This window comes from Dunckerocampus dactyliophorus, chromosome 11, assembly GCF_027744805.1.
Source record: "Dunckerocampus dactyliophorus isolate RoL2022-P2 chromosome 11, RoL_Ddac_1.1, whole genome shotgun sequence".
NCBI classification, from domain to species: domain Eukaryota; kingdom Metazoa; phylum Chordata; class Actinopteri; order Syngnathiformes; family Syngnathidae; genus Dunckerocampus; species Dunckerocampus dactyliophorus.
The window spans coordinates 6,822,052-6,836,695 of record NC_072829.1 but is presented as its reverse complement, the minus strand read 5'-3'; the positions used below and the strand labels follow the sequence as shown (position 1 = coordinate 6,836,695).

The following is a 14,644-nucleotide window of genomic DNA, read 5'->3' as shown; positions in this document are numbered from 1 at the left end:
TCTCAACTGCTGAATCCTGCCTGAGCTCTCACTGAGATGTTTAAATGATGGCATTACTCAAATGTCTTATGAATTTAATTGCTTTTTATGTTGTACTGAAAAGTATTTTTTCCAACAAGACATTCTCTACTATTTTTCCTATCAGAAATGCAGTTGCGGATGTTAAACGAGGTGTTATTACATATTTTTCTAATGATTATGGACTATGTTTTTATGTGAGCACTGAGCTCTGTCATAAAATGTACATCTTTGGTACCGGTACTGAGTCCTGCACTACAAAGGATTTCTTCTTTTCCAAGGTAACTTTGAGGATGAACTTTGTATATGTACTTGTAGTACAAAGGAGCTGGGTAACTTCTTAGCAGGATATTGCTGATACAGATACTAATACTTTTTACTTACTGCCGGGTGTGTCCACTGGGGGTGGTCACAGTAGGGTAGTTGAAGGACTGTTTTGCATCTCTCCCCCAAATATTGTCTCGCTCCATCGGAAGAGTGTCCACTAATGAGCTGTTTTGCCACCAGACAGGTGAACGACTTACGCGCCAGAGACTACACACTTAAAATTTAAAACTGAAGAAGCCTTTTGGATTACAGTAAAGGTGAAATGTCTTTTAACAAACAAGAAAAGTCAAGTTGCCTCAATCCAAACCTTGCGGATCACAATATTTGTGCAAAACTGAATATTTGACTATTGTACAAGTGTAAAAGTTGACCAGAAAAATCAAAAAACTTAAAAACTTCACTACATGCATAGAATGACAAGATAACATGGTTTAGAAAACGTCTTTTGTAATTATTATGTAATTTTGTAACTATTTATTATTATTATTATTATTTATTTTATTTTGATTTAATTTAAATTTAATATTTTATTCAAAGATATCTTTGAATAAAGAATAAATAAATCAACGTATTACTTGTTCTCAGTATGTCCCCCATTTTTAGTCAATGCTGACACCATACCAGCAGATGCCGGTAGTGAGCAGCGAGGCCATGCTGACATGATAGAAAAAAAACACAAACAACTCCTTAAAAACCCACCAAACCAAGATGGCGGTGCAGGAGACAGCTTCTCAACTATCCATGGCTCTCAAAGTCCAAGAATACCCCACCCTGAAGGTAAACACCGACCGCAACTGACACCAAGTGACCGCTTATCGCATGTGACTTTGGCCAAACCCGCGACGTGCTGGCGGAAAGTGTGATTGTCTGTAAATTGGTCACGATCTTGACAGCGGATGCTAACGCTAGCCGACCTAGCTTAGCCAACCACGTCCATTAAATGCTTGTCTTTCACCCATCATGAGGATACATGTTGTAGTTTAGCTGGACATCCTCGGCTGGTGGACTAGCCCCCATAGCCGTGTCCCGCTTATTTGTGCTGGCTGTTACGTGTTGAGGAGCTCACGGCTACCTAGTTATTAAATTGTATTTTTTAAATGACATGTCAATCTTAACATGGCATACTATGATATCGTTGCTGTATTTGACGACGGTTCGTAGCTGCGTTGTTTGACTTAATTTGCTTTTGGCGTCACGCTGTAATCGTTCTGACTGTCAGCTGCAAGCATGATCCAAGTGGAACACGAACCAGAACACTGGTCGATCTTCCCCACAGCGACGTCAGCAAAGTGACATGCAAGACATGCTTTAGTTAGCTTAGCTTAGCATACATGCATACTGATTCCAAGCGGCTGAACGGGAGAGCTGTTGGGAGCAGTGTTTGGGGGGCGGAGGGTCGAGCCCGTCTTCACCGTGCCACACAACGGAGCAAATGTTCATCACAAAATGGCCAACGAGAGAAAATGGGAGTGCAGCCCCGCTCTCTCTCGCCGCCTTCGCCCATAATAACGAGCTGCGACACCGCCGCTGAAAGACGAACCAGCCCGGATCGCTCCGACTCCCAGCCCCCTTCACTCGTCTGGAGCTTATCGTCGTAAGTAGCAATACAAAGATCACATGTTAAAAGTCAGGCGTGTGTGTGTTGAGGTGTCTTGGCTTTGCATGCTGCAGTCAGGGGATGATGATGGGATCCATTTTAAGTCTGCGTGGTTAGAACTGGCACTAAATGGGGGTGGGGGGGCCCACATTCTGCAGATTGCATGTGTGCAGGAAAGATGATGTCACAACTGCTTGGCTGCATTGCAACAAATACTGTTTCAGATCCATTTTAAAATATTTTTATTTGTTTGTGTCAGCTGTGTGTGGTATCAAAACATAGCTGATGAGTATACATGCAAGACATTGAAATACAGTCTAATTACATTAGCTTTGCCATTATGGGCCTTATTACAGAAGTAAACTTCACCTTGGTCTAATGCAGTGGTTCTCAGTTATTTCTTGTCATGCCCCCTCCCCCCCAGGAGACAGAAATGCCCACCCCCCATTTGACATATTATCGAGGAATTGTTAATATCTGTTTATCTGTACTGTAGAGTGGGGTACTGTGGGGCATGGCTCAGGTGGTAGAGGGGTCGTCTCCTAACCTAAACGTTGCAGGTTCGATCCTCTGTCCTCCCACGATCATGGCAATCCCCCATTTGCTCCCATCATCAGTAAGTAAATGTGCTATCAGTGTCAAAGTGCTTTGAGTGCCTTGGAGGTGGAAGAGTGCTGTACATATCCATATATTGGTTGTTTTGTGATATTTTTAATGGACTTGTTCAGACCTGCCTTTTTTAGTAGGGCGGAGTTCACTCAGGTTCATTTGTTCTACCAACCGTGAAATAATGCTAAGAGTCTCAAGTGAGGTTTACAATTTAATATTAAAAGGAGAAGATAGAAGCAGTTGCAGTGCCGGCGCTGGAGAGAAGGATCAGCCCACCAGCCAAGGTCTAGTGAGGTCAAAGCCATCTCTAAAGTGAAACTGAGTTCCTCATCCCCTGCTGTAGAGGTGGTCACAATGATCAGTAAGCGTCCTGTTAACTGTTTGGTAGTGTATTAGTCTGATCTGATTTCAACCAATCCTTGGCTAACCGAATGGTGACTCATCATGAAAATGTTTGTGTTTGTGTCAGATTAATTAAAAAGAACAGGGTGCCTTTTTTTTCCAAGTGAAAGGTCTTGGTCACTGTGTTTTCTCTGAAGTGGATAAGCACATGCATGTTGCCATCTAGAACAGAGTAGAAAATATTGCATTCTTAACAGACTTTAATAGATTAGTGTAGACTTATGTTGTGGTTTTCCATATAGTTTGTCACTGGAAACCAATGTCTGCTGCATGAACTGTTAGTTGGCTAGTTGACAGGATCTGACCTTAGCAGTGGCAGGGGGTGCATTTCATACTTAGGCCTTCGGTGGGGACTGAAGCAACAAAATCCACCTCAGTACCACCTGTACTACGTCATGATTATTAAAACCGTCAATAAAATACAAAAAGGCGATATAACGATGGGTAGCATTAGAGAATTGTGAATGAATACCATTGTGACTAAAGCCAGTAAACCTTTATCTTTGAGTTTATCATCTCTAAACAACTCCAAACCTCTACACTACAACATCACATGGAGCATTTCAAAATCAATATTTATCTAATAACATAACATGACAGAAAAACCCCAAAATGAAATAAAATACATCACACTCACCACTGACTTGTAAGTACTGGTTTGGAATAATTCCAGTGGAAGTGTCGAACAAATCCTTTCCCTCGCTGAGTTCTATATAAAATATAAAACTCAGGTATTTGTTCATGTAATGCACACAATCAATAAACAACACAGTGTCTGTCTCCTTTCTTTGTCTCGGAACAGGATTAATTAAGCTCTGCACTGTTCATGTAATGATCCATTCAAGCGCACTGGTAACTTTTAGTGGTAGGCTTTCAGACACCTACCAATCAGAGGACGGAAAAATGCTGACGTTAATGTACGCCTTTTAAAGTAAGAGCCACATTGCTAATAATGTTTAAGTGACATGGGCCAGCACTACTGATTCTGAAGGCCCTGGGTAGATTACACTGACATGGCAACATGTAGAAGCTGAAATCTGGACAAAAAAAAATAAATGCACATATACATAATTAATACAATTTCATGGAACAAATACTCGAATGTAAGTTGTAGGGCAATGCTTCTGATGATGTAAGCTTTGCCGGTCCTGACTGGACACCACAGGGTCTTAGTTCCCGAAGCCATCAGAGAGAAAATGGTGTCCTTAATGAGCATTTTACATGAACAACACCACTGACGATTGACTGGTCCATATACAGTACTCACTCATGAATCCCTCCATGCTTTTATCTTCATAATCACATACTATTCAGTTTACATAAAGTATTTTGCAAAGGTCATTTGGTTACAGTTTTCCTCGTGAAAATGTACATTGAAAAACCCGTGATCTTTATTTTGTTTGTGGTGCCAAACGTGTGCGCCAGTGGACAAATTTGTGAAATACCAGATGATACATTGGATTCATTGGTCGAACTGAATGCTTTTGTCACAGTAGTTTAGATTAACACTTAACAATACTTTATTTGTATCATTGCGGTTTTCCACTGATAAACCTTGAACACTTCCCTGCTGGTCGTTGTCTTGCAGGTGCCCTACGAGACTTTGAACAAACGCTTTCGAGCGGCCCAGAAGAACATCGACAGGGAGACAAGTCACGTCACCATGGTGGTCGCCGAGCTGGAGAAGACGCTCAGCAGCTTCCCCGTGGTCGACTCTGTGGTGTCTCTGCTGGATGGAGTGGTGGAGAAACTCAGCGCCCTGAAAAGAAAGGTAACACACACACACACACACACACACACACACACACACACACACACACTAGGTACACTTGCACATAATCTGCTGTTTCAAAAATCCTTTATACAAATGATTCTTTGACACTGTCAGGTAGGTATAATGGTTGAGAGAGGTATTAATAATGTTATTCTTGATACATAAAAAAATGCCGTCTAGGGTGCTATGATCCCACTAACCCACATTGTTTTGTCATTTCAATATACATATGTTTTTTTTTAATGGCTCCCTTAGGCTGCGGAGTCCATCCAAGCGGAGGACGAGAGCGCCAAGCTGTGCAAGCGGCGCATCGAGCACCTGAAGGAGCACAGCAGCGACCAGCCAGCCTCCGTCAACTTGTGGAAGAAGAAGCGCATGGACCGCATGATGGTGGAGCATCTGCTTCGCTGCGGCTACTACAACACCGCCGTTAAGTTGGCCAGACAGAGCGGCATCGAGGTGACTTCTGCTTGGCTCCTTCAGTGTCATTCAGAGGAGCACAAAGTGACTTCACGGGCTGTTTAATATACATCTACTAGGGGTGTAACGATTCATCGACTACATCGATGTATCGATTTATATTCCTATGATTCAACTACATCAATCTGTGTCTGGCAAGTTTCCATTACGGATGACCTATATCGATTAAACATTGTTTAAAAAGGTAATCGATTGCATCGATACTAGGAAATAAGGCATTGAATTTAAGCACAGCAGGCTTTATACGGATGTGTTTTTAGCACTTTTAATTGAGAGACGTTAAACGCTACTCAATTGAGTCCGCCTGTCTGTGTCTGCGTCATCGCCATGCTGCGACATCATCGTCGTGTGCCATCAGACAACAAAACGCAGCACGGCGGAGGACAAGCTGGCAAGCGAGAAATAGTTAAGCCACAATTGCTGTCAAGTGTGTGGATACACTTTGGCTTTTGTAAAGAAGGAGATGTTCTAAATAAGTCGCTCACTGTTCGTAGGATATGTAAATTTCAAGTGAAATACCACGGAAACACGACAAATCTCCCATGGGATTTCACACAATGCTGACCGTCCAGGCACCTCTCGTTCCCGCTACAGCATCAGCACAAGGTCATGTCAGCTCTTACTGCACTTACTGTATTTTTATTGAAAATGTATTGAATATTGAAAATGAGAGCAGAAAGGGTTAAGCCTCCTGTTAATTCAACCTGAAGTGTTGGTTACACTTTATTCAAATAAAATGTGAATGCATTTGGCATTAATTGTTGTTTACTTGTTTAGTTTAGTTTTTTTAGTTTAGTTTAGTTTTTTTGAACATGAAGGTTACAATGGAATACATCTCATGAATCATTTTTTCACAGTTCCACATGTCCAAAAGGAGTAGGAAGAAGCAGAGCTCATTTAATCCTACCCCCCATCTTTTCTACATCTAGTACAGTACATGTTGTTCACTTCCTGCATTCCATATCATGTTTTCTGTGATAGTCAGAATAATACATATCGGTAAGTCCCAAAAAAATAAATAAGTAATAATAGTAATAATAAATAAATAATTAGATAAATATGAATAAAGATTTTTTTTTTCTTTAAACAAAACAAAACAAAACAAAAAATAACAAACCTGACAGAACATCATTGTGATAATCAAGACTCTTCTGCCTTGTATTTAGCAAACACCAACTGCTTGTATTGTTTTTTTGAATTTGCTCATCACTGTACATTGTTTGAGTTCCTTACTCAATCCGTTCCATAATTTAATTCCACACACGGAAATGCTGTGGGTTTTTAGCGTAGTTCTTGCATATAAATGTTTTAAGTTTAGTTTTCCTCTAAGATCATATTTCTCCTCTCTGATTGAGAAATACTGTATGATGTTTTTGGGTAATGAGTTATTAACTTTATGCATTATTCTAGCAGTTTGAAAATGAACTAAATCTGTCAATTTTAATATCTGAGATTTTAAAAATAAAGGGTTTGTATGTTCTCTATACTTGGCATTATGAATAATCCTCACCGATCTTTTTTGCAGTACAGTGAGTGAGTGAAGATTACTTTTGTAATTATTATATATCTCCACACAATACGTTAAATATGGTAATACGAAGGAACAGTACAGAGTGTGGAGTGATTTTTGATCAAGGACATATTTTGCTTTATTCAAAATAGAGATATTTCTCGCCACCTTTTGTTGTATATATTTAATATGAGATTTCCAACTCATTTTTTCATCTATTATAACCCCGAGGAATTTATATTCTTCCACTTTTTCAATATCCACTCCATGAATTTGTATTTGCTCATACATCTCCCTTCTGCTATTTCCAAATAGCATTATTTTAGTTTGACTTATGTTCAGCGATAATCTGTTCCTGTCAAACCATGACTTTCATATGACCATTTCATCCTTGACCTTTTTAATGAGTTGTTGTGTGCTTTCACCAGAACAAAAAGCGGTGGTATCATCGGCGAATAAAACCAATTTTAAGTCCTTTGTTACTTTACAAATGTCGTTGATATACAAATTAAACAGTTTTGGTCCCAGTATGGACCCCTGGGGTACTCCACACGTGGTGTATAAACTCCCAGATGTGTATTCTCCTAGCTTTACAAATTGTTTCTTCTTTGCTAGATAGCTTTTAACCCAATTCAAAACTAATCCTCTAATTCCATACCTTTCTAATTTTGAAATTAAGATATTGTGGTTAATTGTATCGAAAGCTTTTGTCAGATCCATGAATACAGCTGCTGCGCATCTTCTGTTGTCTATAGCAGTAGTAATTTCCTCCGTGATTTCGATCAGTGCCATAGAAGTTGAAATGTTGGCTCTGAAACCATATTGACTGCTAGTAATTCATTCTTATTAATAAATTTGTCCAACCTATTATTAAATACCTTTTCCACAATTTTAGAGAATTGTGGTAACAAGGAAACTGGCCGATAATTTGTAAATTGATGTTTGTCTCCTTTTTTGAAAATTGGAACCACCTTATGAAAATTGGAACCACTTTATATCTATAATTAATTTATACCTGATTCACTTACAGAAAACAACGGGAATCTAGGAAACCTCACCTGCACTGTCCAGGTGATTTTTTGGCTAAAAAATTACTGAATCGATTTAAAGTTACTGAATCGTTCCGAATCGTATTGTTCTAAAAGAACCAATATCGCCCTTGAATCCTATCAGCGACCACAAATCATGATACGAATTGTTATTTAAACAAATCGTGACACCCTTAATATGTACTCTTCTTTTTCAGGATCTTGTCAACATCGAGATGTTCCTCACAGCAAAGGAGGTGGAGGAATCCCTGGAGAGGCAGGAGACAGCCACCTGCTTAGCCTGGTGCCATGACAACAAGTCCCGTCTTCGCAAGATGAAGGTCTCTGTCAGAATAATAGTGTAGCAGGAATAAAATGTTCTCATGTTAGTCGTCCTCTGCTGTGAGCGCTTACATTGTACCAGCTTTTGCGTTGTCTCTTCTGCAGAGCTGTTTGGAGTTCAGTCTGAGGATCCAGGAGTTCATTGAGCTGATCCGGCAAAACAAACGAATGGATGCCGTCAGGTACCATCACTCTGCAGGGTTTACAATTCCAATTTGCAAACATTGAGTGTGTATTTACAACAGTGATAGACATATAGAGTGCATATATAAGAGAGTACGTGTGGAGGTTATAAAACACAGGACATAGGACAGGTAGCAAATGGAAGAGAGGTTTTGTGTGATGTCGAGAGATTTGATAGAATGTGAAATTGGCTGTATACTAACAAAAGACTTAATAAATATAAGGCGGGGGAACAAGATAATGATACATAGTAGTCAAGTAGTTGTGCTGTATTGGAGAGACAAAAAACGAAAGGAAAATAAATTGCACTTGTGCGTATAATAAAAAAAAAAAAAGGTAAGATGAATAAAAGTACAATTTAAATTAAACAAAATACAACAAAAATACAAAGTGAAATATTAATAAACTATGGTCATGAGCTTTGGGTAGTGACCGAAAGAACAAGATCGTGGGTACAAGCAGCCGAAATGAGTTTTTCTCCGTAGGGTGGCTGGGCTCTCCCTTAGAGATAAGGTGAGAAGCACTGTCATCCAGGAGAGACTCGGAGTCGAACCCACTACTCCTCCGCGTTGAGAGGAGCCAGATGAGGTGGCTTGGGCATCTTGTCAGGACGCCTCCCTGGGGAGGTGTTCAGGGCAAGTCCGACCGTAGAAGGCCTCAGGGAAGACCCAGGTCACGTTGGAGAGACTAAGTCTCTCAACTGCCCTGGGAACGCCTCGAGATCCACCAGGAGGAGCTGGACGAAGTGGCCGGGGAGAGGAAAATCTGGGCCTCCCTGCTTAGCCTGCTGCCCCCGCGACTCGATCTCTGATAAGCGGGAGAAGATGGATGGATGGATGGATGGATGGATGGATGGATGGATAATAAACACAATATTATTTATGTTTGCTGACCGGTTGACTGAGAGGCAGATATTGTTTGCACCCCCAGCACACCCCCCACCTCCACCCCATAACCAAGACCAGACAAGCCGCCACACATACCCCCCAAAAAAAAATCCTAATTCTTGTTTTGTCCCGTTACCCATGTTTCTCTCTATATTTGTGTGTTCTGCGTTAAAGCATTGCACTTACCCTATCCTTTCATGTTTCCCTCTGTATGTCAGTGCATATGTCGTGCATTAAAAAGAGTGGTCGGGCATGTGAGGCGACATTGCTTTCACTAGTCCAAAAATTTAACTCCAATTTTACATCAGCACTGCTTCATACTGGTTGTGTGTGCTTGTGTGTCAGACATGCGAGGAAACACTTCAGCCAAGCAGAAGGCGGACAGCTGGATGAAGTTCGGCAGGTGATGGGCATGCTGGCCTTCCCGTCAGATACACACATCTCTCCGTACAAGGTAACACAATTGTCACTGACAATAAAATGATTAGTATTATAGCCCCAGATGACCTCAAAGCTTTATGTAATTAACCTTAATTACATGTCAGCGTGTTTTGACAATTTGTCAATCTCTTGTGCAAAGGAGCGATTGCATTAATTAAAAAAATGACGCAGTTTTATTTTGACTGTGTGGATTCGTTTGGAATATAGCCATCAATTTCAGTTATGAAAGTTTGAGAAATATAACCGTGGAGGAGCGATTGATATGACACTGCACGTGTGCATGCATTAGTGTCTTGTTTCATCAGCCCACAACCCACAGATGCACACGTGTGCACCCCCTATATGAAACTAGGAGCGAGTCCATTACAGGTGGCTATGCTGTGCGTGTGTTTGTCTATGCCCGCCACCACAAAACTGTAAACCTGGGGGAAACATCAATTTGTTTGACAACTACTCTGCGTTAAAGGGATAGTTTGGATTTTTTGACATGAAGTTGTATGACATCCCCATCAGCCGCGGCCATCTTGTTTACATATGTGTTCTACAGCGGAAGAAGATGCGATTTTCTTCATCACATACACGTGAATGCACAAGGTGACATTGCGCAGGGATATGGCAGGAGAAAAATATAACGCAGAGCGTTTTGTGAGGTCCAATTTTTCGAGGCATTTTTGTGATACAAATATATTACTCTTTTGAATGCATAATGTTTTGACAATCCAAAGTCTTTACTTAAACGATCTCTGGGGGGGTAAGTCACTGTTGCTGTAGTACACTGCTGATGGGGATGTAATACAATTTCATGTCAAAAAATCAGATCTATCCCTTTAACAGTACAGAATGTCAAAAGAGTGAGTACAACCCTCACATTTCTGCAAGTACTTTATTATATCTTTTCATTGGACAACAATAAAGAAACAACACTTTGATGCAATACAAAGTAATCGGTGTACAGTTTGGATAACGAAAATTTAAATTTGCTGTCCCCTCAAAACAACTCAACACACAACCTTTAGCATCTAAACCGCTGGAAACAAACACGAGTGCACCCCTGTACAGATTGGGCTAAATTAGCCATTTTTTCCTTTCCTGTGGTCATGTGATTCGTTAGTGCTACAAGGGCTTAGGTGTAAATGGAGAACTGGTGTGTTAAATTCGGTATGACTTTCATACTGGTTGCTCGAAGTTCAGCGTGGCACTTCATGGTAAAGAACTCTGAGGATGTGAAAAAAATTAGGGGTGCACTCACTTTTGTGAAATACAGTATGTTGAAGAGGAGCTGTGTGACCTTTGGTAAAACAATTCCCTCCACATGCAAAGTACACTGATTAATGTGGTTGTTGAATCATGTCTTCCGTTCTCTTGCTGTCCCAAAAGGATCTTTTGGATCCGGCACGCTGGAAGATGCTGATCCAGCAGTTCCGATATGACAACTACAGACTGCACCAGCTGGGGAACAACTCTGTCTTCACCATCACGCTGCAGGCCGGCCTGTCTGCCATCAAGACGCCGTATCCTTCCACACTGCTGTTCGTAGTTATGGCCTCTTCTAGGCCTGTCATGATAACAAATTTTGCTGGACAATAATTGCCCTACAAATTATTGCTGATAAACGATATTATTGTCAACATGATTTTGAGATCCATTTTTTCATTAAAGTAATGATAATGTATGGTATAATAATGCAAGTACACTGTATCAAAAGCAATAAACTTTAATTTCTCAAGCGTATTTAATTGTAGTTGGAATGTCAAGAGCTTTTAAATCAAATAAATTAAACAACATAATAAACAAAAAAACCCAATGAAAATAAAATGGACACTGTCGCTTTTGGTAAAAATTGTACTTAAATAAAATGAAATAAAAACACATAAATAAAAAATCACAATCACGATATTTCTGATTTAGAATCAGAGTCACTTTTGGTTTTAAAAATTGAGAAATAACTCAGAAATACTCTGAAGTTCACATTGTGTCAATGAAGACGTCAGCTCCTTTGCATATACACTTTCTTGATTCACTTTTAACATTGTGTTTGGAATACGCTATTTATGTTTAATGGGGTGTAACGTTTTGTCTGAGTTTGGTCAACGTACATGTTTTGAATGCAGCAAAATGCGTTTGCTGCACAATGAGGTGATTTACTTAGGGATTCACTGAAATGTAACCCTTTTCTATTTGTCTTTGTCACAAACTTTTTCATGTCACAAAATGATGATGCGCAAATGGGCTGAAATTGACATCAGATTGTGTTTTATACACAACAGGCACAAACAAAGTATCAGGTCGTGCAGCATACGACACACACACCAAACAAGTTGTGCACTCACTAGCGTGTAGCAAAGAGACTGAATGACTGACAGGAGGGTTCACTCACTTCGTTCATTCACTATATAATCAACATGCCCAGGTGTTGAGAGAGATGCAGGAGTGAACCCTCTTGTCATCTGTTTGGTAGAGAGAGAGGAGGAAAAACAACACGCATGCACATGTCAATATATCGAGGCTGGCAAAATGATCAAGGTTGTTTTTATTTATTTGTGCTGTTAATAGATAAGTGATCTCCCTTAACCTCCATGACTCATTCAGTCAGTGCTACAAAGACGACGGTACCTCCAAGAACCCTGACTGTCCCGTGTGCAGTAAATCCCTAAACAAGCTGGCCCAGCCTCTACCCATGGCTCACTGCGCCAACTCCAGACTAGTGTGTAAGATCTCTGGAGAGGTCATGAATGAGAACAACCCCCCCATGATGCTGCCTAATGGTTATGTGTACGGCTACAATGTGAGTGCAGCGCAGACAATACTCCTATTTTCCAGATATTCTTTTAAAGGAGCTTACCTACAAGGCTTTTTTTTTTTATTCCTCTACCAGTCGCTGCTGTCCATCCGCCAAGACGACAAGGTGGTTTGCCCCAGAACCAAAGAAGTCTTCAACTTCTCACAGGCTGAGAAGGTCTACATCATGTGATGATACCAGCGACACACTACCATCAGGATGCAAAAAGGCCCGTTGTCGCTCAGCTGATGTGATCCACCTGTTTGATCTGTGATCCCCTCGCCTCTACCATACAAATACGCCCCCCCCCCCCCCCCCCCCCCCCCCCCCCCCCCCCCCCATCCTTTTGCTCTCCCCCAACACATGATGAACTCACATTGACCAAGTTTCCTCATTTGGCCATTTTTATCTCAGTCGCCGGGCGCTTCCCTCACGCGATCAGACGAGGTCAGACGGTCATCTTTTTACAGGCCTTTCTTTCAACAGTAGACTCCTGGAAGTAGATGTTCAGATTTAGTACAATGGATGAATACACTCTCTGAGCTCAACAAGACTCGCTCCTCTCTGAGAACAAACAGCTCATTTGGTAGCAACCCTGTGTGTATGCGTGAGACACATCAACTCCTCTGTGGCTGGATGGAGCGTGGATCCACATGCCTATGTCATTGCCTTTCATCCCCCATCATCAGGACTGCAGACTGGCTTTTGAAATGTAAATAGGAGGCAGGCTCTGTGGGGGAGGAAAGACTGCAGAGGCCAACCTCCTGAACAGCAAACTGAACAAGTCTTTTCTCTGCTATGAACAGCTGGTGGTGGTTTAACTCCTTGTTTATTACTAACTTGCTCATGAACATCACATTAATAATCTCTCATCAGTATTCTCATGATGGCTGTCCTTGATGAATGAATAGGCGGTATTCCTTTGCTTGGCTAAGGTTTAATTGTCACCGCCATGCAAAATGTTGCTTATTTATTCCACTTTCCGTGGGAATTACACCACACAGACTAAGGTACTGGGACACCAAAGTGAAGAGCAGCTGTGACAGCTTCCATTCTTCCAGGAAGACCTTCGACAGTATTTTGAAGTGTCTGTTTGTGGTCACTGATTCTTGTTCTTCCACACCAAACCCCGCAAAGCATGCCTATATGGACATTGCTTTGTGCAATGGTAGGAGAAAAGACCCTTCCCCAAAGTGTTCCCACAAAATTGCTAGAGAATTAAGATTCAGGAACTAATTACTCAGATTACAAGGTGTGTCCCAATACTTTAGTCCACATGGTGTAATGTGTCATCCTAATTATTTCAATCAATATTAAATTTTAGGCTGTTTTTGAATAAAAGAACTGTCAACCTTGTTTTTTTTCCTCATTAAAAATTAAATAGAAAAAAGACAGAGGTGATCAGGGGAACTTAAGTGTGAATTATAAAGCACAAATGAGCAAAGTATAGTCACTAAATCCCCACACAGAGCGAGTGAGACTTGGAGGAAGATGACATTTGTCTTCATCGGCAAGCCAAATGTTGCTGCCACTGAATACGTTTGGACCGTCTTGTGTGTTTCTGTTCTTAGACCATAGGGAGAGATTGTTTCATGATCAATATGCCTCATAAAGATTTTACCAGACTTTTGAATTTTGCTTGTGTGTGTGTGTTGCTTCCTTTTTTCTTTTACCGACTCTTGATGGCTGAGGGTGTGACTTACACATTCCTGACTTTACTCTCTTGACATGGAAATTACAATGTGCCTGATCTTTCACCTGAAACTAAAGCTCCATTTTGGGCAAATTTCTGAGGGTGTGTTAGTGACGATCGGCCACAGAGATGCAAATACTCAAGGCCTCAGGTTCAGTACTCTAGTCAATTTAATCAACTTTTATAAAAACTTTTATTCTGCTAAATTGAAATGTGTCCTTAGTATTTTTAATTTTAGTATTGGTTACTCAAATGCTCGAAATAAACTAAACCAGTTAGAAAATTTGAGGCAGGCACACTTAACAGAAAAAGAAGCTAAATTAAACAAATATTGTTTAACAATTTGTAATCAATGCCAGTTAATCCCTCAAATTTAAAAGCCTTCTTCCGGGTTTATCCCAATTAAACACTTAGAAAAATAACAGCAAATATGTGTTGTTTGTGTTAATTCGTCATAAAGGTGCGCTTTAATCATTTTTAAAAGACGCCGTCCCTTTAAAAAAAACTGGACCGGAAAAGGCGTTCTCAACAATGGAGCTAGTCTGACGTCACGCGCGTGCCATATAAATCTAAC

The 14,644-nt window shown here is 40.7% G+C and overlaps 1 protein-coding gene across 3 annotated transcripts; it reads left to right on the top strand.

Annotated features, from left to right (window-relative positions):
- Nucleotides 1-135: 135 nt before the first annotated feature.
- maea (macrophage erythroblast attacher, E3 ubiquitin ligase) lies at nt 136-12,675 on the top strand. Of its 3 annotated transcripts, none has more exons than XM_054792739.1 (9): nt 136-299; nt 4,542-4,724; nt 4,983-5,186; nt 7,964-8,086; nt 8,193-8,269; nt 9,503-9,611; nt 10,976-11,109; nt 12,188-12,383; nt 12,474-12,675. In XM_054792739.1, the coding sequence occupies exons 1-9, from the start codon at nt 240-242 to the stop codon at nt 12,567-12,569; spliced, it is 1,182 nt and encodes a 393-aa protein (XP_054648714.1). In that variant the 5' UTR covers nt 136-239; the 3' UTR covers nt 12,570-12,675. The 3 variants fall into 3 exon arrangements, with proteins under 3 accessions (XP_054648714.1, XP_054648715.1, XP_054648716.1); XM_054792740.1 differs by lacking the exon at nt 136-299 and adding an exon at nt 971-1,122; XM_054792741.1 differs by lacking the exon at nt 136-299 and adding an exon at nt 1,349-1,939.
- The last annotated feature ends 1,969 nt before the right edge of the window (nt 12,676-14,644 follow it).

Coding starts and splice junctions, on each gene's coding strand:
- maea (XM_054792740.1), top strand. CDS start 1,054: ATGGCGGTGCAGGAGACAGCTTCTCAACTATCCATGGCTCTCAAAGTC. Junction 1,123..4,541: donor AAGAATACCCCACCCTGAAG/GTAAACACCGAC, acceptor GTTGTCTTGCAG/GTGCCCTACGAGACTTTGAA. Junction 8,087..8,192: donor CCCGTCTTCGCAAGATGAAG/GTCTCTGTCAGA, acceptor TCTCTTCTGCAG/AGCTGTTTGGAGTTCAGTCT.